The 24,190-nt window shown below is 40.1% G+C and overlaps 1 protein-coding gene across 1 annotated transcript in view; it reads left to right on the forward strand.

The window, feature by feature from the left end:
* INTS7 (integrator complex subunit 7) overlaps positions 1-15,865 on the forward strand; it is a 36,886-nt gene extending 21,021 nt beyond the window's left edge. Inside the window, exons 19-21 of the mRNA XM_039567956.1 lie at positions 920-1,018; positions 1,830-2,015; positions 2,911-15,865. Of these exons, the coding sequence (XP_039423890.1) occupies positions 920-1,018; positions 1,830-2,015; positions 2,911-3,198 (573 nt within the window). The 3' untranslated portion in view covers positions 3,199-15,865. The remainder of the gene's footprint in view (positions 1-919; positions 1,019-1,829; positions 2,016-2,910) is intronic.
* Positions 15,866-24,190: the final 8,325 nt, after the last annotated feature.

Genomic DNA, 24,190 nt, shown 5'->3' on the forward strand with positions numbered 1-24,190 from the left:
TCAAACCTGGAGCACGTTGTCTTCGTTCACGTTCTTGCTGTGAAGGGATTCTCCCCCTCCCACACAGCAGCCTAGCTTTAGTCCCTGAGCTGGTGGTGGTGAACTGTGCTTTGTGAGCGTAGCATTTCTCTTATCAAAGCAGATCATCAGAGAGCACGAAGTGGAGTGTGCCAGGTGCAAGCAGTGAGCTGATAACGCTCTCCTTTACAGGGCTGGTGGGTTTGTCTCTTCCTGCTAGTGAACATCATAAAGCTGAAGTGCATGTTAGTGGGAACAAGGTAGTTTGTTTGTCATGGCTGGCATTTATTTGCCTGGTTTCTAAATTCAACAGTCTTTACCAGTTCCAAATAGAATAGAGGAATGAGTCATGTAAACCACAGCAAAGGTAAACCTTGTAAACGTAGTTGTGACTGGCTCCTCACCAGGGCAGCTTGGGGACTTCAGTGGCACTGCTTGTGTTCATATGAGCCAGAGGCATGGTGCAGCAGGGAAAAGAAGAGTAGACAAGGCTTAAAACTTAATTACTGCATTGCATTAAGTCATGATAGATGCCAGTGTTGTTTGCTTGGAGGGGAGTTGTTTATTTGAGGGTTTGTGTGTGCTGGTTTTGTGTATGAGTGTTTTAAGCAGATCCTGCTCTGCCGACTCTAACACTAGGACTGGAAAGATTTGTATTTTTCTTTTGCTTGGCTACCTTGTTCTTTCCAGAGCAGAATACCTCCTTCAATAAGGGGCAGAACATAAACAGAGAGGCTGAATGTAGTCACTGTCATCTTAGTGGCTGTAATTCTATGACTGTATTAATATATTTTTGGACTTATAATGGAAATTCCTGCTGTTTCAGTACCTCAAACACATGTCTTTTTCCTGTGTCATGAATGATAATTTTTCTCAATTGTTTTGGCTCTGTTTCTTGCAGCATACAGCTTGTCTGTGCAATGCTGTCATTGCCTTGTTGAAGGTGCCCCTTTCATTTCAAAGGTACTTTTTCCAAAAGCTGCAGTCTACAAGTATTAAGGTATGTACTGCTCAAATATGGCCTCAAATTTCTCTTTACAGAGTCTTTACTTCTTGAGAAGCCCTACTGAAAGCACAAAGCTTCAGCATTTTTAATCAAGATACATAACTGCAAATAGCATTTGGGTTAATCTGTTAGGAATAACTTGAATAACATGTATGGATGGTTGTTCAGAGCCACTAGGCTGTGACGTAGGCAAGTGGGATTCAGTTGTTTGATTGCAAAGCCTTAAAGATAAAATGTAGCTGGAATTTTTGTTGATTCTGAGTCTGCAAAGCGAAATAATTCTGGTCCTAGGAAGGCAGCTTTTATAGATTTGTATCGTTTTTTTTCTTTTCCTTTAAAAAGCAATATTTACTGCCTTGGAAGAAAATTGTCATATATATCAGCACACTGACTGAGAATAACTATATATGACTATGGTCATGGGTTTTTTTGTTTTAGTCAAGTGCTTCTTTTTTCTGGGAAAAGTGAAAGCCTTAAGTTTTTTAATATTCAATCTTACTGCATTTTGCTTCTTTGTTCAGCTTAATATACCTGTGGCTATTCTGTGGAAGATCTTTTTCCACATCTTTTGAAGAAGTGTAGTGAATGAAACTGATATAAAGATATTATCTGCTATTGCTGATGATGTTTATTAAATAAAATAGTAATGAGTCTCTGATAATGTCTGTGTTTCCATTTGCTGCTTCTCCTACCCACCCTCTCCTTGGAAATTTTTCTATAAGAAGGTGTCCTGTTTCATCCTTGAATTTTGTTTGCTTTTCTGGAGGCTTATAATGACATTTTGCTCTGTTTACTTGTGTTCCAGCTTGCTCTATCCCCGTCTCCAAGGAACCCAGCAGAACCTATAGCAGTACAAAACAACCAGCAATTGGCCCTCAAGGTGGAAGGAGTGGTTCAGCACGGATCTAAACCAGGCCTTTTCCGTAAAATCCAGTCTGTCTGTCTAAATGTCTCTTCAGTGCTGCAGAGCAAATCTGGACAAGACTATAAGGTATGGATGGAATAGAGCCAGGAGGAGTCTTAAGTTTTTTTGCTGTGTTTTTCTTTTCTTTTGTTTGACTCTGGGCAGCAGAATTTTCAGGTTTTCCAGGTTGAGATGAATGTGTGGTTCTGTAATCCTTTCACTCCTGACAGTTGCCATTCAAGCGCTGGCCAGAGCCAAGCGTAACGTGTGGAGGGGGATCTGGGATTTTTAAGGCTGCAATATGTCAATACCTTTTTGTAACAGCTCTTCTTCCAAGCAAAGAGGCTTTGTGATGTTCAGAACAAGTCATTAGGAATCAGTTTGAGATGAGGAAAACTCGGCCTAGTTATATATCATACAAAACTCCACAGGGAAAAAAAACCAAACCAGGAGTAGATTATTCTCTACCATATAGTCTCTTGAAATTTTTTATAGTCATTTTAAGGTTCTTTTGTTTGTGGAAATTGTTAGGACAGACTGTCCACATGAAATAGCATCTGAGGAGGCACATATTAAAGTCAACAGTTTTATCAAAGATTGCATGACTGAGATTTAGGTTCTGCTAATGTGATACTTAGTGAAAGGGCTGTTTTGGTGGGTTTTGGGGTTGGGTTTTTGTTTGTTTTGTTGTTGTTTGGTGGTTTTTTTGAGGGGGAATAGGAGAAAGTCAATGGCTTGTGAAAGAACAGGACTGGGAAGTGTGTAATCTTTGACTCACATTACTTTGTGGAAAAGTAGAACCTCGGGTAGAAGATGACTTGTTAGCTTGTCAAGCTGTCTCAAGCATGCATATGTATTGGTTTAGAAAAATTGAGGACAGATTTTTCCTTTTTTCTCCTCTCTCCTTCAAGTGGAGAGCTGAAAACTTATTTTTGGCAGGCTTATATAAAATGGTGTTTTAACCTTCCATCTGTGTTCTCAGATTCCTATCGACAACATGACCAATGAAATGGAGCAGAGGGTGGAACCGCACAACGACTACTTCAGCACTCAGTTTCTGTTAAACTTTGTGATCCTTGGCACCCACAACATCACTGTGGAGTCCTCTGTGATAGATTCAAATGGTATTGTCTGGAAAACTGGGCCTAAAACAACTATTTTTGTTAAGTCTCTTGAGGACCCGTACTCGCAGCAGGTTCGTCTCCAGCAGCAGCAAGGACAGCCTCCATCCCAGCAGCAGCAGCAGAGAACCGCCTACTCACGGTTTTGATTCCCAGAAGTGACTCCGTCCTGCTCAATTGGTATTGCAGTTTTTCTTGGACTTTTTTTTTTTTAAATTTTTTTGGAAGACTTTTTATTATAACCTTCTCCTAGAAAGTCTCAGATGCCAATTTGTTGCTTTTTAAATTATCCGGGGTAAATTTGAACTTGATTCAGCCGAGGCAGCTGTTCAAATTTGGAGTTGTGCTCTTACTATAAACTTCTACCTGTTCTCTAACTTTGTTTACAAACGTGTTCCAGCAGACTTCATAAACTATGATAGCAGGGGACACTAAGAGCTTGCTGACTGGTACTTTCCATGCTGTTGCTTTTTGAAGCACATAGGTTCTAATGTTAGGCGTACAGGATGTTGGGAAACACTTCACTTTGGCTGGTTATACAGCAATGAGTGTAATACCAAGTGTGTATCTTTTAATGTGAAGGAATGGGCAGGAATATCCATAGATTTTTTTTCTGACATTTTAATAGCAAGTTGCAGTATTTGGCTGGTGTATGTGTGTTGTTACAATTCATCAGCACTACTTAATGCATGCAGCTGAAAGGAAAAAAACTGCAGCTCACTTGTGATACCCAGTCCTGCAGAGGGAGGAGACTGCTTGAGGGCCTGCTGTCTGGGGAGTCTTGCAAGAGGCAGAGTTTTACAGGTGGGAATAATCACTGTCTCTCAGATGATATAGAAAATATTACCATGTTGTTTTTAAATTTTCATGCATCTATATTTCTGAAGCCTTTCATTTTGTTGGGGGTTTTTTTATTTGCTCTTTTAAGAGGGAAATTTAAATGAATGACAACTTGCAAGTTAACGGCTTTGTTCCTTAAAAGGAGTCTTCTATACCAAAGGCTTTGTAATCTTGTGTAGTCTTTGACCAGCTTTCTAATCTTAATTGTTAATTTTACAAGATAACTTGAAATAGAATTTTGCCAATACTAGAAATCGATCCAGAATAATTTTGGAAATACACTGCTTCATACATAATTTTCATGCTTCCTTTGTGATATAAAAGGCTGAACTCTGTGTCCAGACTTTCAGGCAGTAGATCACATAACATGACCTTCACCTTCTCTTCATAAAAAGTCTCTGCTTATCACTCTGCAGGAAAGTAGGACCCACTTGAGTGAGGAGGAGGAAGGATGGCTCTTACAGACTTCAGCTTGTAAATGGCTTAATCCCTCTCGCTGGAGCAGAAATTTTTGTTGTTATTTTCTCAGCAAATTCCCATGATACTGTCATTTCTTCAAGGTGATTTCACTGTGGAGCCGACTGGAGCTTACAGATTTTGCTTGCTTCAAGTGCAGAGAATATGATAATGAATTGCTGTAAGCCGAGGCTTCCTTTGCATAGCAGGATGAAGAATTTTTTTCTGTGTTACTCATAGTAGTTCCTTTTGGCTTGAGACTCTCTAAAAAAAATAAAAATTGAAGTGATGATGCTAGATGTCATAATATCTTAGTCAGGCTGTAATCCTAACTAGAAAAGATAATTGGGATGAAAGGTTGAAACAGAAGACACAAAAGTGGGGAGAAGTTGAGCAGCATACTCCTTAAATGATTTTGCTTTTGAACAGGAGACACCAAGTGCCACTGCCTTTCAAGCTGACTGAGGAAATTGGTGGTTTCTGTCCCACTTTTGTGGTTCCATGCCTACAGCTTTGTGTATGTGTTTATACATACAGCTGTGTGCACACATGCATATATGTACCTGCAGCTACATCTAGTTAAATGGTCCAGAAAGAGGTGATTGACCTGGTGTTATGTATGTTCTCTGTCAGATTGAAGATCTGAACTCCTTGTGGTCAGCTGGGTTTTTTCATTAAAGCCATAGATCAGTGTCTTTACCACAAAACCCTCTGTATTTTAATGCAAAAAAAAAAAAAAAAGGAGGACTACGAGGTCAAACAGGTTTTTTTATCCTGCATAATGAATGTGTGTTTCTTTCTCTGTTATTGACCAATATGTTGGTGGAAATCTTTGATGGTGCCATTCCAAAACAACTCAGAAAGTACAAGACACTGTTCTACACTGGGGAACAAACTTTTCTCGTAAGTCATGTGATGTTCCCAGTGCATAGATAAACTTATGAGAAGCCTAGCAGGAACAAGCCCAGACTCATCCAGGGAAAGCCCTGCTCTGGCTTGAAGCTTAACGGTCTGTGAGCTGGTAAGATTAACCCTAGTACAGCTGAAAAAAGTGTTCCTTCTTTAAACAAGTCTGCTCACCTGATCTGAGAGGCCTCTAGAACTCCAAGAACTTGTATCAGTTTTAAAGCCAAGCAAATAATAATTGGAGGCTGAGAATGTGGATGTTATGTATGGGAGATTGCAGGGGGAGGAAAATTGCAATTACTACTTATTGGAAATTAGCTCGTATAGGAAGTTGGATTGCTGTGCAAATACCTGTATTTCTAACAAACTCTGAAGGATTTCTCATGCTGGCTCATTTGCAGGTTAATTATATGTGTGTGCTGATCAGGAAAGGCCCTGGACCTTTAGTAAATTGTCCTTTTATGTAAGCACAGTGTTTTATGTTTTGTTAGATTTGTAGTGAGGTTATTCTTGGGGGTGTGTTTTGTTTGTTTTCTAACATGGTGTATTTTTATTCCTAATACACTGAGAAATACACTTGTCAATTCAACAGAAACCACATGTTCCATGGCAGACAATTGCTCAAAATACCTAAAGAGAAGTGAGGAAGGGTTAAAGCAATATGTAGAAAGCTGCTGTTGGAGCTATCAGCAGTGAATGTGATCCTTGACTATTAGTGGAAGCAGGGAGGTTATTCTTGCTTGATTCCTGCGTTCTGTTTCTGGTGCCTGTACTTGAAGATGTGCAACAAAGAATTTGGAAAGCACTTCTGACATACGGACCCAACTTAAATCTCCTTAGTGCTTCTCAGTAAACAAAGCAGTAACTTGATTACTATGCATAGCTGCACACTGATAATGGAAGACAATTCAGATCTGTTTCACTTACTGGCAGAAGAAAGAAAATATTCAGTGGCTAGACATTGGTCCTGAGACAGCTGCTAAGAATTCAAACAACAGAAGGGCTTATGCAGACAGCTACGTCATGATCTGTTCCTAATCACTGAGATACGCTTTCATCTAGCTGGGATAAATTGTTGGGCTGAGCAGGAGGAGAGATGATTGAATGAAGATGACTGGAGGTGCTGGTAATATGTGCAGTTCAGCGTTAAGACAATAGTTTGTGGTGCTTAGGCTCTGTAATGTGACCTGGCTTCTCCTCAGATGGTGGAGGATGGTGTAGCCAGTTACTCTCGGAAGTACTTGCTGCTCACATTCCTGTGAACATGTGCTCAGGCATGCCAGAAAGTGTCATTTCTAGATTCCTGGCTGATCCCTTGCTCCAGGCAATGTGGAACTGGATGCAAGGCAGGGAAGGAATGTCCGCTGTCAGATTCTACCTTCCCCTGGAATTTAGAGTGTAATCTCCTGCTAAGGTCATTCAAGTGTATTTCAAAAATTATTCCCAAAGTTGCACTCATCGTGGGTATTCATGGAATCTTAGACTTCCTTTCCTATTTTTGTTTCCTTGGATATGCCCTCATCTTACCCAAGGACTGATATGCCTGAATATAGCTGAAGTTTTTGTATTTTATAGGGGATATATTTTGACTTAAGTCCTGTGAAACTGTACTGGAATTGCACAGGTCTAGAAGCAAGTTTAATGGTTCTTTAAACAGGTGCATAAACTTTTAAGAATTATTTATTTAGTGATACCACAACTTTAGTTTAAAACCCCACCAACCTACTGAAAGAATTGATAGGATTTGACTGAATTATATTGCTTTCCTAAAATATCTTCTGAGTGATATTCAGTGCGTGTGTGTATGCATACAGAGAAAGAGAGATCTCATACAACACAGTATGGAGGCATCTTGCCTTCGAATTGGCTTCATTTCTTTTCTGGTTGTTGTCTTTCTGTTTGCCTAAAGTACTTGCTGTGTCCTTGGTCAGCATATTTACACACACGTCCTTTGAGTTCCTAACAGCATCTTCCCTGAACAATCTGTTCCCTTTGTGGCAGTGCAGGTGTACTCAGGTGTCTGCACTGTGCAAACCAAGATGGCAGGGGGAAAAAATAGAGGGGGGGGGGAACTTAGGAGCCCTGCCAGCTCTCAAAGCAGTTCTGAGTTGTGTAAAGCCCAAGAACTGGTAGCTCTCTCTGCTTGACTGCTGCAGCTCTGTGTCCAGCACTATGGGAGCTGCTCTTGCTTCACAAACATAGGTGCCTCCAAGGACACAACCTGGGATGCTGAGCAAAAGCAGACTTACCCAGAACCTTGACATTTTCACCTCCAAAGCAGAGAGAGTGATTGAGACAAAAACACTTCTTGAAATCAAAGGAAAATTGAATGCTACACTGCTTTTTTAACAGGGCATATTATGCAGTGTTGCAGTTGCCCTCTCCCCCTCTGAATTTTTAAGCCAGGTGCTGTTTTGTGTTACCAGGAAACAAGCCTATCTTAGCGACCCCTGATAGTTCCTGAGTTGTTTGTACTCCAAGGAACATCTCTCTGACAAACAGCAGCTGCTCAAACTCACTACTGAAGTTACAGATTACTGCATTTCAGTGAGCAGTCATCCCAGGTCTGCACTTCAGAAAGTTGCTCTACTCTGCTGATTGTCAGCTGAGAAATAGGAAGCTTTTTTTTGTTTCTTTGTTTTCTTATTTGCATTTAGGATAAAGTCTTTACCTCTTGCTTGCCCACCTCCAAGTGATGGTATCAAAATTAAGGGCAGCTTGGTCGTATGTTAATAAAGTTTGCACTTAGCCTCCTGATACAAGGATCTTAGATAAGGTAAGAGCAGTGTTCAGTGAATTTTGAGAGAAATTCTGAGGTTAGAAAGAGCCTGTAACAATGCCTTAAACACTTTAGTCTGCTGGACACCTAACTATAGTAAAAAGCTGATTTTTCTTCTTGTCAGTGCTGAACCAGTGACTCAGTAGAGCAGTCAAGGAGATACTGAAGCTCTTTTATTGTATAGATATAAAACTTAGGCCATAGCCACTTCACAGACGTAAAAATAATCCTTTTTTTTCCCCTATAGACAGGGAGTGTTACATTTACATTCCCTCAGATATGAGTGTGGAGTTCTCCAGAAGTCTCTTAAAACTGTGATTAATAAAAGCAATTGTTTGGAAGGTTTTTTAAATGGGTATCAATGGTGACTACAAAGCTTGAAAGAAGATAGCATAAAATAAGAGACTTGTGTGGGTTGGCTGATTTAAAATACCTTTGCTCAACAGTTTAAGTATGTGACTTGCTGGCAATCCATTTTATGGAGCCCTTCCTTGCTTCCTAGAAGCTCTAAATTTAGGAATGCAGTTAATGTGAAATTAAGAGCTGTCCGTGCTTAACACACAGCTAAGTACGGAGAAAATCCAAGGAGTAGCAGTTGAGCTGGAAGAGACTGGGATAAATATAAACTGAGTGTGATGTGGATGGGTGGACTCTGCCAAACATGGTGGGGGAATCTTCAGGGTACAGTTTCATGCTTCACTTGACACCGTCTAGGTGTGTGGCAGTGCTGAAAAGGGACTCTCTTGTGCTTATTCCTGACTCCAGCGTTGCTCTTTGGATCAGATCATGAGTTTATCCACTTAAAACAGTTCCATTTGGCTAGGGTGTTTTTTCAGCTGGTTTGTCTTGTCTGACTGTACAGCGACTTGGTCAATGCAGGCAGTACAAGAAAGGTGCTGGGGAAGATGTGTGGTGTATCCTGGAAGTAATAGTGAGCTGTTGGACTGGCTGACTGTGCACCTGCAGTGTATTTCTGTATTTAACAGGAGTCTGGAGGAAACAATGTGTTCATGTCCATCTGAACTGTGGCTTTTCTGCATGGGCAGCAGGAGTGGGCAGAGAGCACTGCAGTCATTCCCAGCCAGCTGCCCAGCCTTCCCGGCTGCTCTGAGTCACCCCCACGAGTGAGTGAGGCAACAGAAGGGAAGGAAGGCCCTTTGGAGCAGTGGCTGGGGCCAAGCCTGTGTGAGTGTCAGTCTCTGCTCTGGAGCAGCTGAGGTGTGCTTGAATATGTCCAGATTTGCCAGCAATGCGTGTGAGCAGCAGCTCACAGTGGTGAGTGATGAGGGCTTCTGACTCGCCTTTTTTCACCAAGTCCCAAGGTGTGCAGAGGTCAAGGTTTCATGTATTGCAGTTTGTACCAGTGTTATTCCTACATGAATACTCAAAAGTTCTGGCTAAAGCTAGGCTTTTATCCCTTAGCCTGAAATCCACTGGCACTAGTTTCATATTTGCAGAAATTGGTCTGTGCAAATGACAGTGTCCAGACTAGATCGCTGAGTGAAGTGGATGGAGACCCCCTCAGAGCTGGTCACCCACTTCAGACACAGAGGAAATTTCAGGAGTTGTAATAATTGACAAAAAATGTATGACTTCTTCAGAAGGTCTTTCCCTCATTCCACGAGGGAGAAACAAAAGCAATTTTAACTAATTAGGCTAATTATTGCTGCTCATCAGTGAAGCTGACACATGTAAGCAGTGAGCTGGTCCTTCCTCCAATGTACAAACTCTAATAGTTTATTTCCTTTATCTCTGTCTGTCACCAGTAGTGAATTGATGTGCATTTTCACCCTTGCAGAGGAAAAGGTTTTCCTGACAGCCTTCTGTGCCATGTGAGAGAGATGCAGGAGCTTTCCTTGTTTCTCCTGTTGTAAGGGTTTAAGTTTTAATGTGGACAAAGTCTTTGTTAGTTGGGTAGGAATTTCTGAGAGTGCATCTGGGTAGTACAAGCCACATCACAGATCCACTACAGAGATTTGTATTTCTGTTAGCCTATGTAAATTCGGTCAAGAACAAATACATACACTGATTTTCATTTTGGGGGGAGTGGGTCAATAGAGATGAACCAGAAGAATAGCTTGAAGGCTTTAGGTTTAGTTGTAGTTCTGGTATTTCAGCCTGACCCTAAAAAAAGCACCCAATTGTGCTGGCTTTCCTATTTAAAACAAAACCAAACCAGATAACAACAACAAACCCCTAATTCTTTGTTTTGCTGTTCAGAGCTTTAAGAAATCACTATGGTCATACAAAATACTGTTCTGTTTTGTGGAGGGATATTTTTTCTTCTTGTATAGGAAAAGGGAGGATACAACCCATGACTCTTAACTGTGCTGCAATGCCTCCAGTAGTTCAACTTGGCAAGATAACAAAACCAGTGCAGAACTTAAAAGGTAATTAATGCTTTTGAGAAAAAATATTTTTAAATGCCATGCTGATGAATCAGTTTGTTGGATTTTTTTTATTAAACCTTTTTTCAACAAAAACCAGTATTGCAGATCAGGTACTCATGTTCAGGTCTGCCCTTTAGGGATGTGAGTGTACTAAATAGCAGATGGGAATGTTGATGATTCACTGAATATGTGTAAACACTACCTCACCAGAAAGCTTACCAAGAGGGATATGGAACTTGAAATTTGTTTTCAATGAGGCCTGCTCTGTAGTACAAATACAGTGAGTTCTTGCTGTGAGAAGACAGACGGGAAAGCCCTCTGTGATGCCTGTCTAATCACCTGAGATGTGCCTTTCTGCTGCTCTTTGTGCTTTCTGGGCACTGCCCTTCCAGTCATGGCTAATAACAGCACTTAGAGGCTGTTCTGGTTTCAGACATCCACTGCCAAGTCAGCCCCTGTTTACCTGTGATGTGGTTTTTCTGATTCATGAGTTCTCACCTGTGTGTGACCACTTATCTCCTCCTGGCAGAGATGAAAATATTCTTTGCTATGAAAAACTGCTGGGAGCTTGACATCCTCTTCCTGTAAATCTTTGACCACTTCCAGCAGCTTCAAGGCAGCCCAGGGAGAAGTTGGCATTGACCACTTCAAGTACTCTGCTGTGCAATCTGAATAAATTTGAAAAATGCCACTTTTAATCTCTTGAGCTTTTACTTTCAGCTGCTTTCTCTCCAATGATGACAGCCATAAATCATGCTTAGCATAATCTCATTCCTCATTTTTATTTTTAGTAATTGACTCCAGGAAGCGTGGCTTAAAAAAAATAAGTTTAAAAAGAGCCAAATGCTCAGTAAAATCTGTCCTTCCACCAGGATTGTTAGACAATTCAGTTAGTTTTGGTTTGACCTTCAAATGCCCAGTCTTGCTGGGCTGTGCCTGATACTTGGCCATTCAAGGAGTAAACGATAAGCAGCACAGGAACTTGAAAGAAGTTTTACAAGCCAAGTGTCTTCCACTCCATCCTGTGGGTGGGACTTGGGTAGCACTTGCGTGACCTGCAGTTGATAAAAGTTGATGGCAAATTAGTAATTTAAAAATTTATCACTGTAATTATCGTCTGGTTTGTTTCCTCATCTCCACCCTTTGGAAGAGATAAAAAACCCCAGCATCCTCTGGTTGTGCTCACAGAAATGATTACAAGTAATAAATTTATTTAGTACACTAGAGTATAGAAATACTGAGATCACTGTGAAGAAAAACACAACTCCCTTTGTCCTTTATCTTTACTTCAGGAAGACTTTGACCAGTGTTTTAAAGAAGCTGTGGAGCCTGGGTTAGTCACAGCAGTTCAGCTGTTTGAGCAGTGATTCATTTGTACCCATCCTTAGTTCTAGCTGTGGTGTTGGTAATGAAAAACTGACAGCTGAAATTAGAGGACTGAGGTGGAAAGGACTTTGTCCAGCAAGAGAGCATCAATCTACAGCTGTTCTTCCTGAGATATAATTTGTTCACCAGTGATTTGATTACTCAACAGTCTACATGGATTCACAAGCCATTCACAGGAATTGAATTTCTAAACAAAATGTAGACAAAAGTTTCCTTTAATGTAGGACAAATCCCCCTAACGCTGTAGTAGGGTTGACACTGGGCACAGGATGTCTGCCATAGTTCTGTGTTGGACTGCTGTTAAAATGAGGTGCATAATTCATGCTCAGCACAGGCAGTTGAGACCATGACTCATTTGTGCCTCACTAAAATATTAAACTTCCAGGCCACTTCAATTACAAGCCTGGCAAGACATACAACCTGATACAGTAAAATATTCATCTGTGTTATCCAGGCAATGGCAAAAGAATCCAGTTGTGACAAAGAATGGTACTTGTGATTAATTATTTAATAAGTTTCTTTAATCATTTCGGCTACCTAGGAGTAGAGGGAGCTGCAGTTGCATGGGCATTCCACTTACTAAAGTATTTTGGAGATGCATGAAAGCTTTGTATCTTCAGGAATGTAAGCTTTTAAAGTATTTGTGCATATGTAAGCAACTGTTACTCTGAAGGAGGGTGGAAGATAAGAGAAACTGGACAAACTTACACTTCTATAATAGCAAAGATTAAAGATGAATTCTAAAAGAGAATCTGAAAAAGAGCTCGAGGTATCTGAGTTTTGAGGAGGGGGAAATACAGTGCATTTAATAAATGCACTCAAATAGCACATGTTAAGTAATGAAGCTCTGCTGATTAAAGACTAATTTAAATGTTCTCAATGATTAGGTCTAATGTAACAGAATTAGTGCTTCTGAACTGCTAAAACAGGAACCTTGTCCATGAGCATTCTTTTTCCTCTAGCTGGAAGCAATAGCTAGATTTTACATGCATTGTATCATAGATCCAAAATTCAATTTTTTTGTGTTTAAATAGGCAGCCCTGTTGAGGTCTGTTTGCAGACAACAGATGTACTTAGCAGTGGACTTTGCCTGGAACTGAATGCATGCAAATGGCTCCACATGTGAAACTGTAGAATGCACTGAAAAATCTGAGTATTCCAGCTCATGTTTCCCTGCATAATGAAGTCACTGACTAGGATGATCAGATTATAAAAAGTCATCTTTGGTGTTTATATAATACCTAGGTTCAGCTGAACTGTTTTTAATCAGGAATTCATATTGTTTATCTTGTATGTTCATTTATATCCTTTCATCATGCATTTGCATACATTGTGCTGACCTTTTGTGGAAACCCTGCAGGATTTTTATAACAGTTCAGCTGAAATTCGATGTGAACTTGATCAGCTGTTACAGGCTGGGTAGGATCTCAGCAACACAGCTCACAGGGTGAAGAGCTTCTGTGAACAAGGGTACAGAGAGTTTTTCTCTGGTACGCAATGCTTTTCTACTGGAACAGAATGTTAATCCATTTATTTTGTAAGGATATTTAATTTTTCATCTGTTTTTAAAGATGGTGACCAGAGACTGCGGGGTTTTGGCAGCTGCTGATCTCTGAGCTGCAGCATTGCAAGACTCAAGTTGCAAGTCGATGTTTTTATCTTTCTGTTTTGATCATAAAGTCAAATAGTGGTGTTTTCTAAGGCCTCTGGCAAACAGAGGTGAAGAATGACTGCTCCTGGGTGTGTTGGTTACAGCAGTGATTTGCAAGTCTTCCTGACTTTATGCAATGGTTTAGACTTCTCCAGGGTGTATTACGTAGTGTATTTGAGCAATCTTGATCAACTTTTTTCCCTGCAATCTATTACCTTCATTCTACAAATTAACAAGTGGAATTCTACTCAGTTGTGTCTTCATTCAGCTGCCAACTTGCACTTTTTCATCCATCTCCTCGAGACATAATTTGTAGCTTCTAACAGGTCATCCTGCACAGCAGTGCTTGCACGCAGTCCTTCCAAATATACCTAGTGATTCTGTAATTCCCTGAAGTTACCTTTGCAAAAGTTGTGATGCTTATGAGTTTCTGTCAGAGAGGAGGAGGAGCAGAATGAGGTGGGAAAAGCTGTGCATGTGTGTGGTGGGCAGCAGTACAGATCAGCCTCGCAGCTTGACAGTCAGCGGCTGCCTTTGCCTGACCGTGCGTGTTAGGGCTGCTCCCTTCCTTGCTCACCTTTCACAGGGAAAATTTAGTGGCCAGGAGCAAGTGTGAAGGCACCTGGCAGCATAATGAATGGCAGAGATTCCTCAACTGGAATGTGAGCCTTTCTGCTGTGGATTTGGACAGGTGTAATTTATGTTTGCTTGCAGTCCTAGATCCTGTTGCTGCCATCTTGGAGAGCGGAGCCCAGGGAATGTTTTTGTCCATTCATCTAACGACTGATGTTGGTTTAGGTTTGGGGTTGGTTGGCTGGGGGTGTTGTTTGTTTGTTTTTTAATGTGTACCACATCCCTAGGGGAGGGATGATCAATATTCAAGGAATGTAACAACTCCTATACTACCTCCACTTGGAGACAGAAGTTACCACAATAAGAGCATGTGTTGTAGGGAGTGGAATGTGCAATATAATTTACATACTCCAAATTACCGGCCTCCACCCCAACCTGAGACAGCAATAGCTGCTGTGGAACTAGAAGGTGTCAGGCCTCTGCTTCCATTCCTCCCTGCCATCAGGAAAAGAAAGAGTTTATCACTGGGCATGGTAGATACTCCTGGAGATGCTCATGTCTGAGACACTGCCCTGGCCACGGCTGCTCCCTGCTAGGTTGTCAGCTGGTAATCTCAGGCACCAAGATAGGCTGGAATTCAAGGACCACCCCATAGTATGTCCTGTTTCTTCACCAGTCAAGCTTGAGACCCCTTATTAACAAGCTGTAACAAATGCAACATAATTTGTTCTTCAACTGTTGTTTATTTTTGTGTTCATCTTTGGTGGCGTTGCCTTGGTAAGTGTCTAACTCAGTCATCACTGAGTACTAACAATGGAAAAGAGGATGCAAGGCTGGGTTTGGGAGGCAATATTCCCTGGAATACACAAGTACAGAGAAGAGAACATTAAGTAGTGGGTTAAATACTCAAGCCTACGCTCTGCTGTATCTAGCTATTCCTCCAGCATATTACTGCTTTGATCCATACTTACAGTTTGCCAGTCAAGACACATTTTATGACAAGATAACATTTTACTTACTTTTTTCCCATTCTTGCTCTGACTGGCACTTTCTGCTTCTCTGTAAATGTTTGGCCTAAAAGGTTTGAATTAATGTCTTCTCTTTAGACAGATGCTGCCATTTAGAAGTGTTATCTGAAAGGCATGCAATTAATTCTTGACCTCAATTAAGTCAGTACAAAGTTCTCACAGCTGAGTGTGATAAGCAGTTATGGTTCTATGATACTGAATTTGCTGTGATGTACCATTCTTCATTAACACAAGGCACATCTTGTTTGATAATTTTTCAGAATCTCAACACATCAGCTTGTTGTCTTCTCCTTCCTCCTCCCCTCCAAATCTAATTATAGTGGCTTCCACTGCTGTCTGTCAGTCTTGACAGCTTTAAGTGGAAGCAAGTGGAAAGATCTGAGTTCTACCACTAACCAGACTTTATTTATCAATCTCCAAATGACATTTAATACAATTTTTCAACCTTAAAGCTGGGGATGGATCCCCACCTGAACAACATGGTGGATGGTGGGTGTCCTGCTCAGAGCCTACAATTTCCACTGGAAACCTCGGGGCTGTAGAGCAGGGAGGTGAAAGCTGGGACCTTAGAGAAACTTGCATTTGAGACAGTGTGAGATGAGGCATAAAGCACTGGTAGGTGCTCCAGCCTGGGCCACGTGGGATTGACAAGGGGGTGTACAGATTCAGAGGAGCTCAGTGAAACTGGGACTACTGATATTTCTATATGGAGAAAAAGAGAGAAGAGTGGAGCAGATGGTTGAAAGGGTTTTTATCTTCTACTTGCATCACTTCTGTTTAATAAAAGGAGTTTCTGTTGTGTTTTTACTTTCCTTAATAACTTTTCTTTCTAAATACATAGTAGATTAATAAATCTAAGCAAAAATAGCATTACAGTTACATCTGTAACTATGAAACTATATCTATAATTTTGAAACCTTACTTTTGTTTCCTTCTGCCTTTTTGTTATGAGACCGAGGCTGAGCAAATCAAACTATGTAATCCCTTGTGGTCTGGCTGGATTCATCCATGCCATTAGGATTGCTTTTCTTAGCCACAGTTAACAATGGTGCAATGGATTTTATAACATTTTATTAAGTTGAAATGCATCAGTAGCACTAATGAGAAACAATTGTGGTATTTTAGGAAGAACAATTTCCAGCTCTTACTGCACATGCCAACCTATGGAGCTTTTGGGCAACACTTGACTGTGTGGCATTAAAATAGGCAGTAATTCTCCCTTACAAACACGTTTGTGCTGTGGCACAGACTTAAGCAAACTGGTCTTGGATGTCTGTGGTAAAAAATATATAACAGCATTACTACCATCTAGATTAAAATTCCTCTTTGACTGTTGCCTAAGTCTGTGCTGTTGGCTGGTGTGAATCAGGATAAAGTGGTTTGGATTGGCTGTGGGGAGGACAGGAAGGGGCTTTATTGTTGATGCCAATCACAGTACAGGGCATGGTGCCTCCTCCCTTCCTCTCCTTCTGAGGATGTTGGGCCTGCCCCTGACTTAGGATGATAAACTTAATATGAAACTACAGATAAGATGTATAAGGATTTTCTGGAATTCAACCTTCTCCTGCATCTTCAGAAAAAGGAAGGCTTTGTTTAAGACCTAATCATGGCTTTGCGGTACCTGAAGGGAGCCTACAAGGAAGATGGAGAGGGACTTTTTACAAGGGCCTGGAGTGACAGGACAAGGGGGAATGGCTTCAAACTGAGAGTAGGTTTAGATTAGATAGTGGGAAGAAATTCTTTACTGTGAGGGTGGTGAGGCACTGGAACAGCTTTCCAAGAGAAGTTGTAGATGTCCCACCCCTGGAAGTGTTCAAGGCCAGGTTGGATGGGGCTTTGAGCAACCTGGTCTAGTGGAAGGTGTCCCTGCACAGGGCAGGAGGGTTGGAACTGGATGATCTTTAAGGTCCCTTCCAATTGAAGCTATTCTGTGATTCTATGATCTGTCTCTGGAGGAAAAATAAACAAACCAGGATACCTTTTAATGCCTAACTGATAGTGTTGTCTACCTTAATTAATGATTACTCACTAACCAGTGCCAACAGTATCTTTAACTGAACTTTTCCCAAAGAAATGATTAATTCCTGTTAACAGTGGACATCAGTATTCTACATTCAGCAGAGAGACAGCATTAGTGTTTTTCAGCCAGGTAGCGAGGCGGCAGAGGATGTGGGTAGCTTAAATGCAAATTATGGCGTGACTTCTCCTTTTGGATTTCCCAGTGCTGCATTATTTCTTCAGTCAGCTTGAGCTTGTGCAAAAACTTTATAAGCAGCTTGCAACATGGATGTGTTCATGACCTTCTTTGGGTAACCAAGTTAAACATAGTCTTGAGGAAGTTCAGCAGAACAGTTGCAAAGCTGCATATGGCATCATAAGACAAGGGGGTTGCGTGCCATGCTAAACTGGGGGAGGGAAGATGAGTTTTTTAATAGACCTCTGTCCTTACCAGATTTCAGTGATGGTAATTATTTTACAATACCTGCTTCCTGGAAATGCACAGTGGACCTTGGATCAGACCTGATTAGTTTGTCCCCAGGTCTTCAGTCAGCTCAAATAGGATGGATCTTTGCACTTTGCCCAGTGCTGTCTGAAATCACTGGAATTCAGCACATGGACAAACAGACTCCCCCTCAAAGGCAGCTGTCGTTGTTACATTGGACTCTTTACTTTCTTTTTCAACTAGAAAAAACCACCACTTTCATGAAACATCAATATTAATTTTAGATTGTAACGATAGAGAATTCAACAAACGTAAGAAGGATAAAGTGGTCTGAATAACTCTTTAATTTTGTAACAAGCTGTTCACTGGGGATTTAAGTGTGAGAATCATCTTAATAACAGTGATAAGTATTTATTTAGTTCTCTTATATTTATGGTTTGGTCTACAAACACTGGCTTGGTGTTAAGAATTTACCAAAACCCAAGTAGGTCAGTCTGGTAAATGTTGACTTGAAGTGAACTTGAATGAAAATAAGAGCCTCATCTGATCTTTATGCAACATACGAACTTTATGATCAGTGTAGTGCTTAATTTGCCAGTACAGATGGAGAAAAATATTAGAGATTAATTCAGGGCAGTCAAATTCCTGTTTTTTCTATATATATATTTTTTTTTTTAAATGGCTAATCACAAAACAGTGTGATAACTAGAAAATGTTAGGGGTCCCATCTGCCTAAAGATGGGTTGGCTTCATCTCTGTGTTTGTGCCATGCTTCCATATGCAAACTTAATGGGCTTACAAAAAAATCTTGCAAAGTGCAAGCTTACATATAATCAGCATGTTCTCATTGCCTGAAGTAATAAGATTCTGTAGATGGGACTGAATTAAATCAATGTTATGGATAAAAGATTTCATAACCAAGCTAACAAATAAGTTAAAGATTAATTAGTTGGAGTAACTCTGGAGCTCCTTTCTTTCAAAAAAAGCCAACAAACCAACACAAAACAAAAAAAGACCCCACAAAACAAATCAAAAGCAAACCCTCAGCTCAAACTTACCTTGGTGACAGTAGTGTCAAGGGGGGGGAAGGAGGGGGAGAAAATACACCCATGTAACTGAGAACTCAGCTCTGTTGTGCTCAAGCTGCCCATTGACTGGCACACGGAGTATGGCAGAAACACTTTCCATGCAGCAGCAGATGAAAGTGTTGCTCACTGACCACCTGGTTGCATTGTGCTGTATCTGTTACCCCTCTTTAATAAGAGGCCTCTGTCAAAGTCTTCAGTTTAGCTTTAATGAGAAATCAGACACCTCAAAACACCTGAATTATTCAGCTCACAATTACAGGTATGGGGACTTTATTATGGTATGAAAAGGCATTGTAATAGCAGGAACAACCTCTCTGAATTTTGAGATTATATTGATTTGGACAACTGTGAAATACATTATGAGTGACCTTACCAGGTCTGCATATGAGTTACAGAACATGTAGCTGCAATAAGAGGGCTTATATTCCTCATATGCTGGACCAAGAGTAACCCAAAAAATTACAAATATGACATGTAGATCTTATGTAAAAGATTGAAATGGAAAACCCAAGAGTGGCATTGTGTGAAGGTTAACAAGCTCTGCCTAAGTGGAAAATTATGAAATTTGCATATAGCTGGTAGAAGAAAAGGAGCGATGGCTACATCTGGCTCACCTGCCAGTCTTGACTAGCTGGCAAGTTGTTCAAGTGTGATATATTCTGGGTTTTGCCTGTCTTACAAATGGTGAAGGTCATGAACAAGATGACTGCACTGTTCTTAACCAGCTCCAAGATTCCTTGATTTGCTCCTGTTTTGCTGTAGAAAGAAGAAGTACATTCAGATATTAATGTACTCAAATTCCCTTGGGAGATCAAGATAGCCTTCACTGAAGCATCATATGGTTTTGTTCCCCTCTGTAGCTTACACTTAGAGTCTGTTTAGATTGTTTGTGGTGGAAGTAGTACAGATGCTGGTTATCACACTGCTCGTGTGCCACAAAGGAAGTAAATGCATCCAAAAATAGTTAAAAACAAACCCTTGACAAATCCTAAAGAACAGAGTGCTGCTAAATATTAGAACATGATCTCCACCTGAAAAAGTTTAGAAATGATCACTTTTTATGTTTCTATACCCAGTAAATCTATTTTGACACCACCTTGGACTCAGCAAACAATTGGAAAGCATGTGATAAATAAGAATTAGGTATTAAATGGGACAAAAATACATTCCCACAGAGAATGCCCAATTATGCTAGCCAATTAAATTGAGCAGCAGCAATCCAGCAGATGAGCTCCATCTGAAATGCAGAGCCAGGAGGATGCAGTACACATGTTCTTGACAATCTCACTGTATAAAGACCCAGTTTGATGCAGGACTTAGTAGATGGAGTGATGGGAGCACAGCCAGCCCCAGCATCAGACATGAGCTGTCTTCCCTCTTCCCCAGTATTTTTGATACACTGATATTTTTGTACACTGATATTGTGTGGCTGTGTCTTCCACGTCACACAGCCTCTCTAGTTATGCCTTGGTTTACTCTGAGGACACCCCAGAAGCTGTTTGTCAAACTTTATTTTTTACTTTGTGTAGGACAGAACTTCAAGCATTGCACTGGAGTTGCCTCACTGGAGCCAGAGTTTCTTCTTCTGTCTGTGTCTAACTGTTCAAAATCCCCTTGGGTAAAATTACAAATGCAATAATGCCTGGTTATAAAATGTTTACTTGATCTCATTTAGGCTTACAAAAATTTTGGAATGAAATATTAACTTAAAGAGCCATGTAACAATTCAACTTGCATCGTATTTAATGATTCCTGGTTAAAAAAAATAAAACAAACAGCAAGAACCAAAACCTATTTCAGGTCAAATGCTGCTACTTCAATGCTATTTTTTATTCACTCGGGAAAAAATACATTTTGTTTAGTCTCTCTTACACTAGTAATAGAAAAATGTCCCTAAAACAACTCAAGGCCTTAACCTGGCATCCTGCAGTCTTGTTAAACAAGCACTGTCTAAGATCTGATGTCAACTCAAGCTAGTAGAAGGGAGAAGAAAAGTGTGCATTTATTGTAAGCCTGCAATCTTTGGTCACACTTGTGAGATTTTATCTGAGGCCTATAATTTTTTTAATGTAAAAAAGCCTTTCATCCAAGGGTTTAAATATTAGAGAAAATGAGCAAAAATGACAACTCTGTATGCTAGAGCCAAGGGAGCTGGCAAGGCTGACTTGTCTGCAGCTGGCTGATCTTGGTGAAAGGATCTGGAGGTGCAAGCAAGGGAAGGAAGCTTGTCAGGGGGCTGAGATTCAGTGTCAGCTCAGTTAAAGCCTTTTTATATAAATTCAGGAATGTGACAAGTGTTAAAGTCAATGCCACAATTTACTTCCTTTTTAACTTCTGCTTCATGTTACCCTGAAGTGCCCTTAAAAGAATTAAAGTGCAAACAAAAGCATCTTTGACTAAAAGGTCAAATAGTCTGATAACTTTTACTTCCTGGAGAGAAATGGCAAAAGGAAAGTGGCCTGGGTTTTACATTTTGTGTGTGATAAATGAATGCAAGCCTTCAAAATGAACTTGTGTGTCTGAAAGATTACTGAAAATAGATCTCTTAAAAAGCATGTCTACTGTTGGATGACAACAGGAAAGAATTTGAGATCAGCTTGCCACTGAAGATCAAGGGACTTCGACAAGTATGGTTCCGCCTGAGGGGCAGCTGGTGGAGATGGAGTAACTGATACTGCCCTGTAAATTTAAGAATTTACTTGGAGAATGGAGGTGATTTTGCCTCTCTTACAGAGGTTGCAGTAGAAGCTACTGTACAGAGTATTTTGGAAGGTTTAACTGTTGTAATGAAACTGTTAAATGTTCTGAAGACAGTAATGCAAAAATCCTTCACACTGGAGTATTTGACACTGTAAAGCAGCTCAGAATTAAAGGTTAAATGTAATTAATTTATTTCCAGATCCTAAAACTTCCTCCCTTTTTTGCTTTGTTTTGGCTTTATCTTTTTCTCCCCTTTCTTTATCGCAGATTATAGAAAACATAGTTAGGTTCTTGATGCTTCTTTACACTGTGACTTTTCCAAATCCAATGCTAACTACTTAATTCACTTGAGATGCTTTCTGTATTTATGCTCCCCTGAGTATATTCCCTATTTCATATTATGCATCTTCCAGCAGTCTGTGCTCTGCCTGTTCCCATCTCTGTAGTTCCTCATGGCAATTTAGTGTACTTTCATGTTTCCTATCATGATTTTTTTTTTAATAAAATTTTATTTCATTCCCCAAGTCACCAGTTGTTTTTTCAGAGAGGCTGGAAGCAGTAGTTGTTTTCTGTTCTGTAGAATTTCTGAGATTTCTCAGGCTATTTTCTTGTCCTTGCTCTCTGTATGACAGATTATGATTTGCAAAGGCCATTTTGTTTTTACAGTCATCAGCACACGAGTGCATCCTCCTAACCCTTTTTTCTCCAACCATATGGCATCTGCAGCTTCAGTTTGCTACAGTGAAAGCAAGCAGGGAGGGCTGACTGAATCTGGTCGTGACAAATGAGTGGCTTTTTATTTGCCAATCTTTGACCAAGACAGAGGTTCAAAAGCATTCCAAAACTTGCTGTTTCCTAACTCCAGAAACCAATCTTTCAGCTAGCTGGTGTTTACAGCTCCAAGCCTGGATTCCATTATGGCTGTGACTCGTGGACTGCTTGAATGTCTGCGCTGCATTTCCCCCTCGCAGCTACGCTCGCAGGCAGCTCTAATGCTACAGCAAAGTTGGAATGCAAAGATGTGCCACTGAAGGGCAGAGTATGACAATGACAGTGGCTTAATCACTTCTGGAAGTGTACCCAGACATGGAAAACATTACCTTCTTCAAAAGGCTTTCAAGGAGTTTATGACTGACACCTGACTGGAATCTTGCAACCAGATCCAGTGTTCAGATGCAGCCTGTGTGGATTAAACATCTTCCAGCCTATGCAGTAACCTGGGTATTGTTTAGGATTACTTGTTAAAGTAGCCAAATAGAACAGATGTTTGTTTATTACTATGACACATTCACACCTCTAGCATGTTTTGCCTTCTTACTGGCAGGAATTAACCTGTGTTTTTGGTCTGTAGATTTTTATGAAGGTAAGTGGGAGACGACTCCAATATTTACTTATCTGCTCCAGCAATCGTTGACATCAGTTAATCACCTAATTTTACCAATGTTCATATCTCTATCTACCAGTTAATAAGCACATTAAAATGTATTTTACATCCCTGTCAGTATTTCTGTGAGGGTGAAAAGAGAAAGTTATAGGGAGGTATTCAGTCAAAAAACATGTAAACTTTAGAGAAATTATTAAAAAGGCCATAAAGTGAGAGCTGTTTATATTAACACTTTGCCCTTTTTTTCCCATATATGGTAGTAAAATGACAAACTATGTATAATGAAAGCTCATGAAGCTCAGAGACTGAGGAATTTCTTCCAGAAATTGGAATTTATTTTTTTAAAACCAAAACAAAAAATCACTTGTGATACTTCTGGGCTTCAGAGTTACTGACCTAATAAAAAATTGCTGCTTTTAGTTGTTTCCTTCTTTGTGTTTGCAGCAACAGCACACACGTACATGTAACTTTGTACCAGAAAGGATTCTTCAGAGGCTCAGGCTGGGTGACACAGCTGGCTTCCCAAGAGCAGTGAGGTTATTTCATTGTGCATGCTTCCTAGGACCTGGGATGTCCATGGGAAGGCCAGGAAATGAGGAATAGGGGTGGGTCTTTGCTACGAGCTCATTCAGCAGAATGCTAAACCACAGCTTCCTAAGCTCTAAGGCAGTCACTGACAAAGAATGAATGCTTTGTACAGCTGCTTCCCCATGTGTAATTCCTTTCTGCAGGATAAATTGCCTAATTCATTACTTGTCTAACATAATTTCTGCAGTCTCTCATTGGATGCATCAGATTTCAGAATAGTATTCCAAACTGTGCAGTGTGAATAAAATTAAGATACATAAAATTTTCTAAAAATTTATTATAATTATAATGAATATTTTTAATCTTGGAATTATACATAAACTAAGCTTCATTTTGCTGTTGTATGTAAAAAATTTAAATATATCCTTAATTATGGTCTAAAAATGGTTCTTTTTCTACCTGAGGATTCTGGAGCAAAATTTTGCTGAGAATAACTTCAAGAGTATACCCAGAGTTGTTTGTATGAAATATATTGAAAAAAAACCCAAAACCAACATAAAACTCAAGTTCTACTGATGCTGGTAACACTTCAGAACAGCTCAAGCTGACTGCATAATGATTACTGAGCACAACTGTCAGATTTAACGTAGATATAAAAATAACATGGACAAAAAACGCCCGGACTTGGAAACACTTAGGCAAGATGTGGCCTTTTTGTCAAAAAGGTCAGCAGTTTAGTTTTGTTTTGTTTTGTTCAAATAGAACACGATGGTACTATTCAGTTGTTTGCATTTTAAAGTTCTCAAATTAAATTTATCTGCAATAACAACTTTGTTTGCTTCCTGGAATGGAGGTTGGGATTTAATTTTGTTGATGGCACAGTCATCTCGGAAGCCTCATTGTCTAGGAAACGGTAGACTAGTTTTACACATGGCATGGTTAGTATGTGAAAACAGTATGTTTTTCAGTCCACACATTACAATTTGAAC

Source organism: Corvus cornix, chromosome 3 (assembly GCF_000738735.6).
Source record: "Corvus cornix cornix isolate S_Up_H32 chromosome 3, ASM73873v5, whole genome shotgun sequence".
NCBI classification, from domain to species: Eukaryota; Metazoa; Chordata; class Aves; order Passeriformes; family Corvidae; genus Corvus; species Corvus cornix.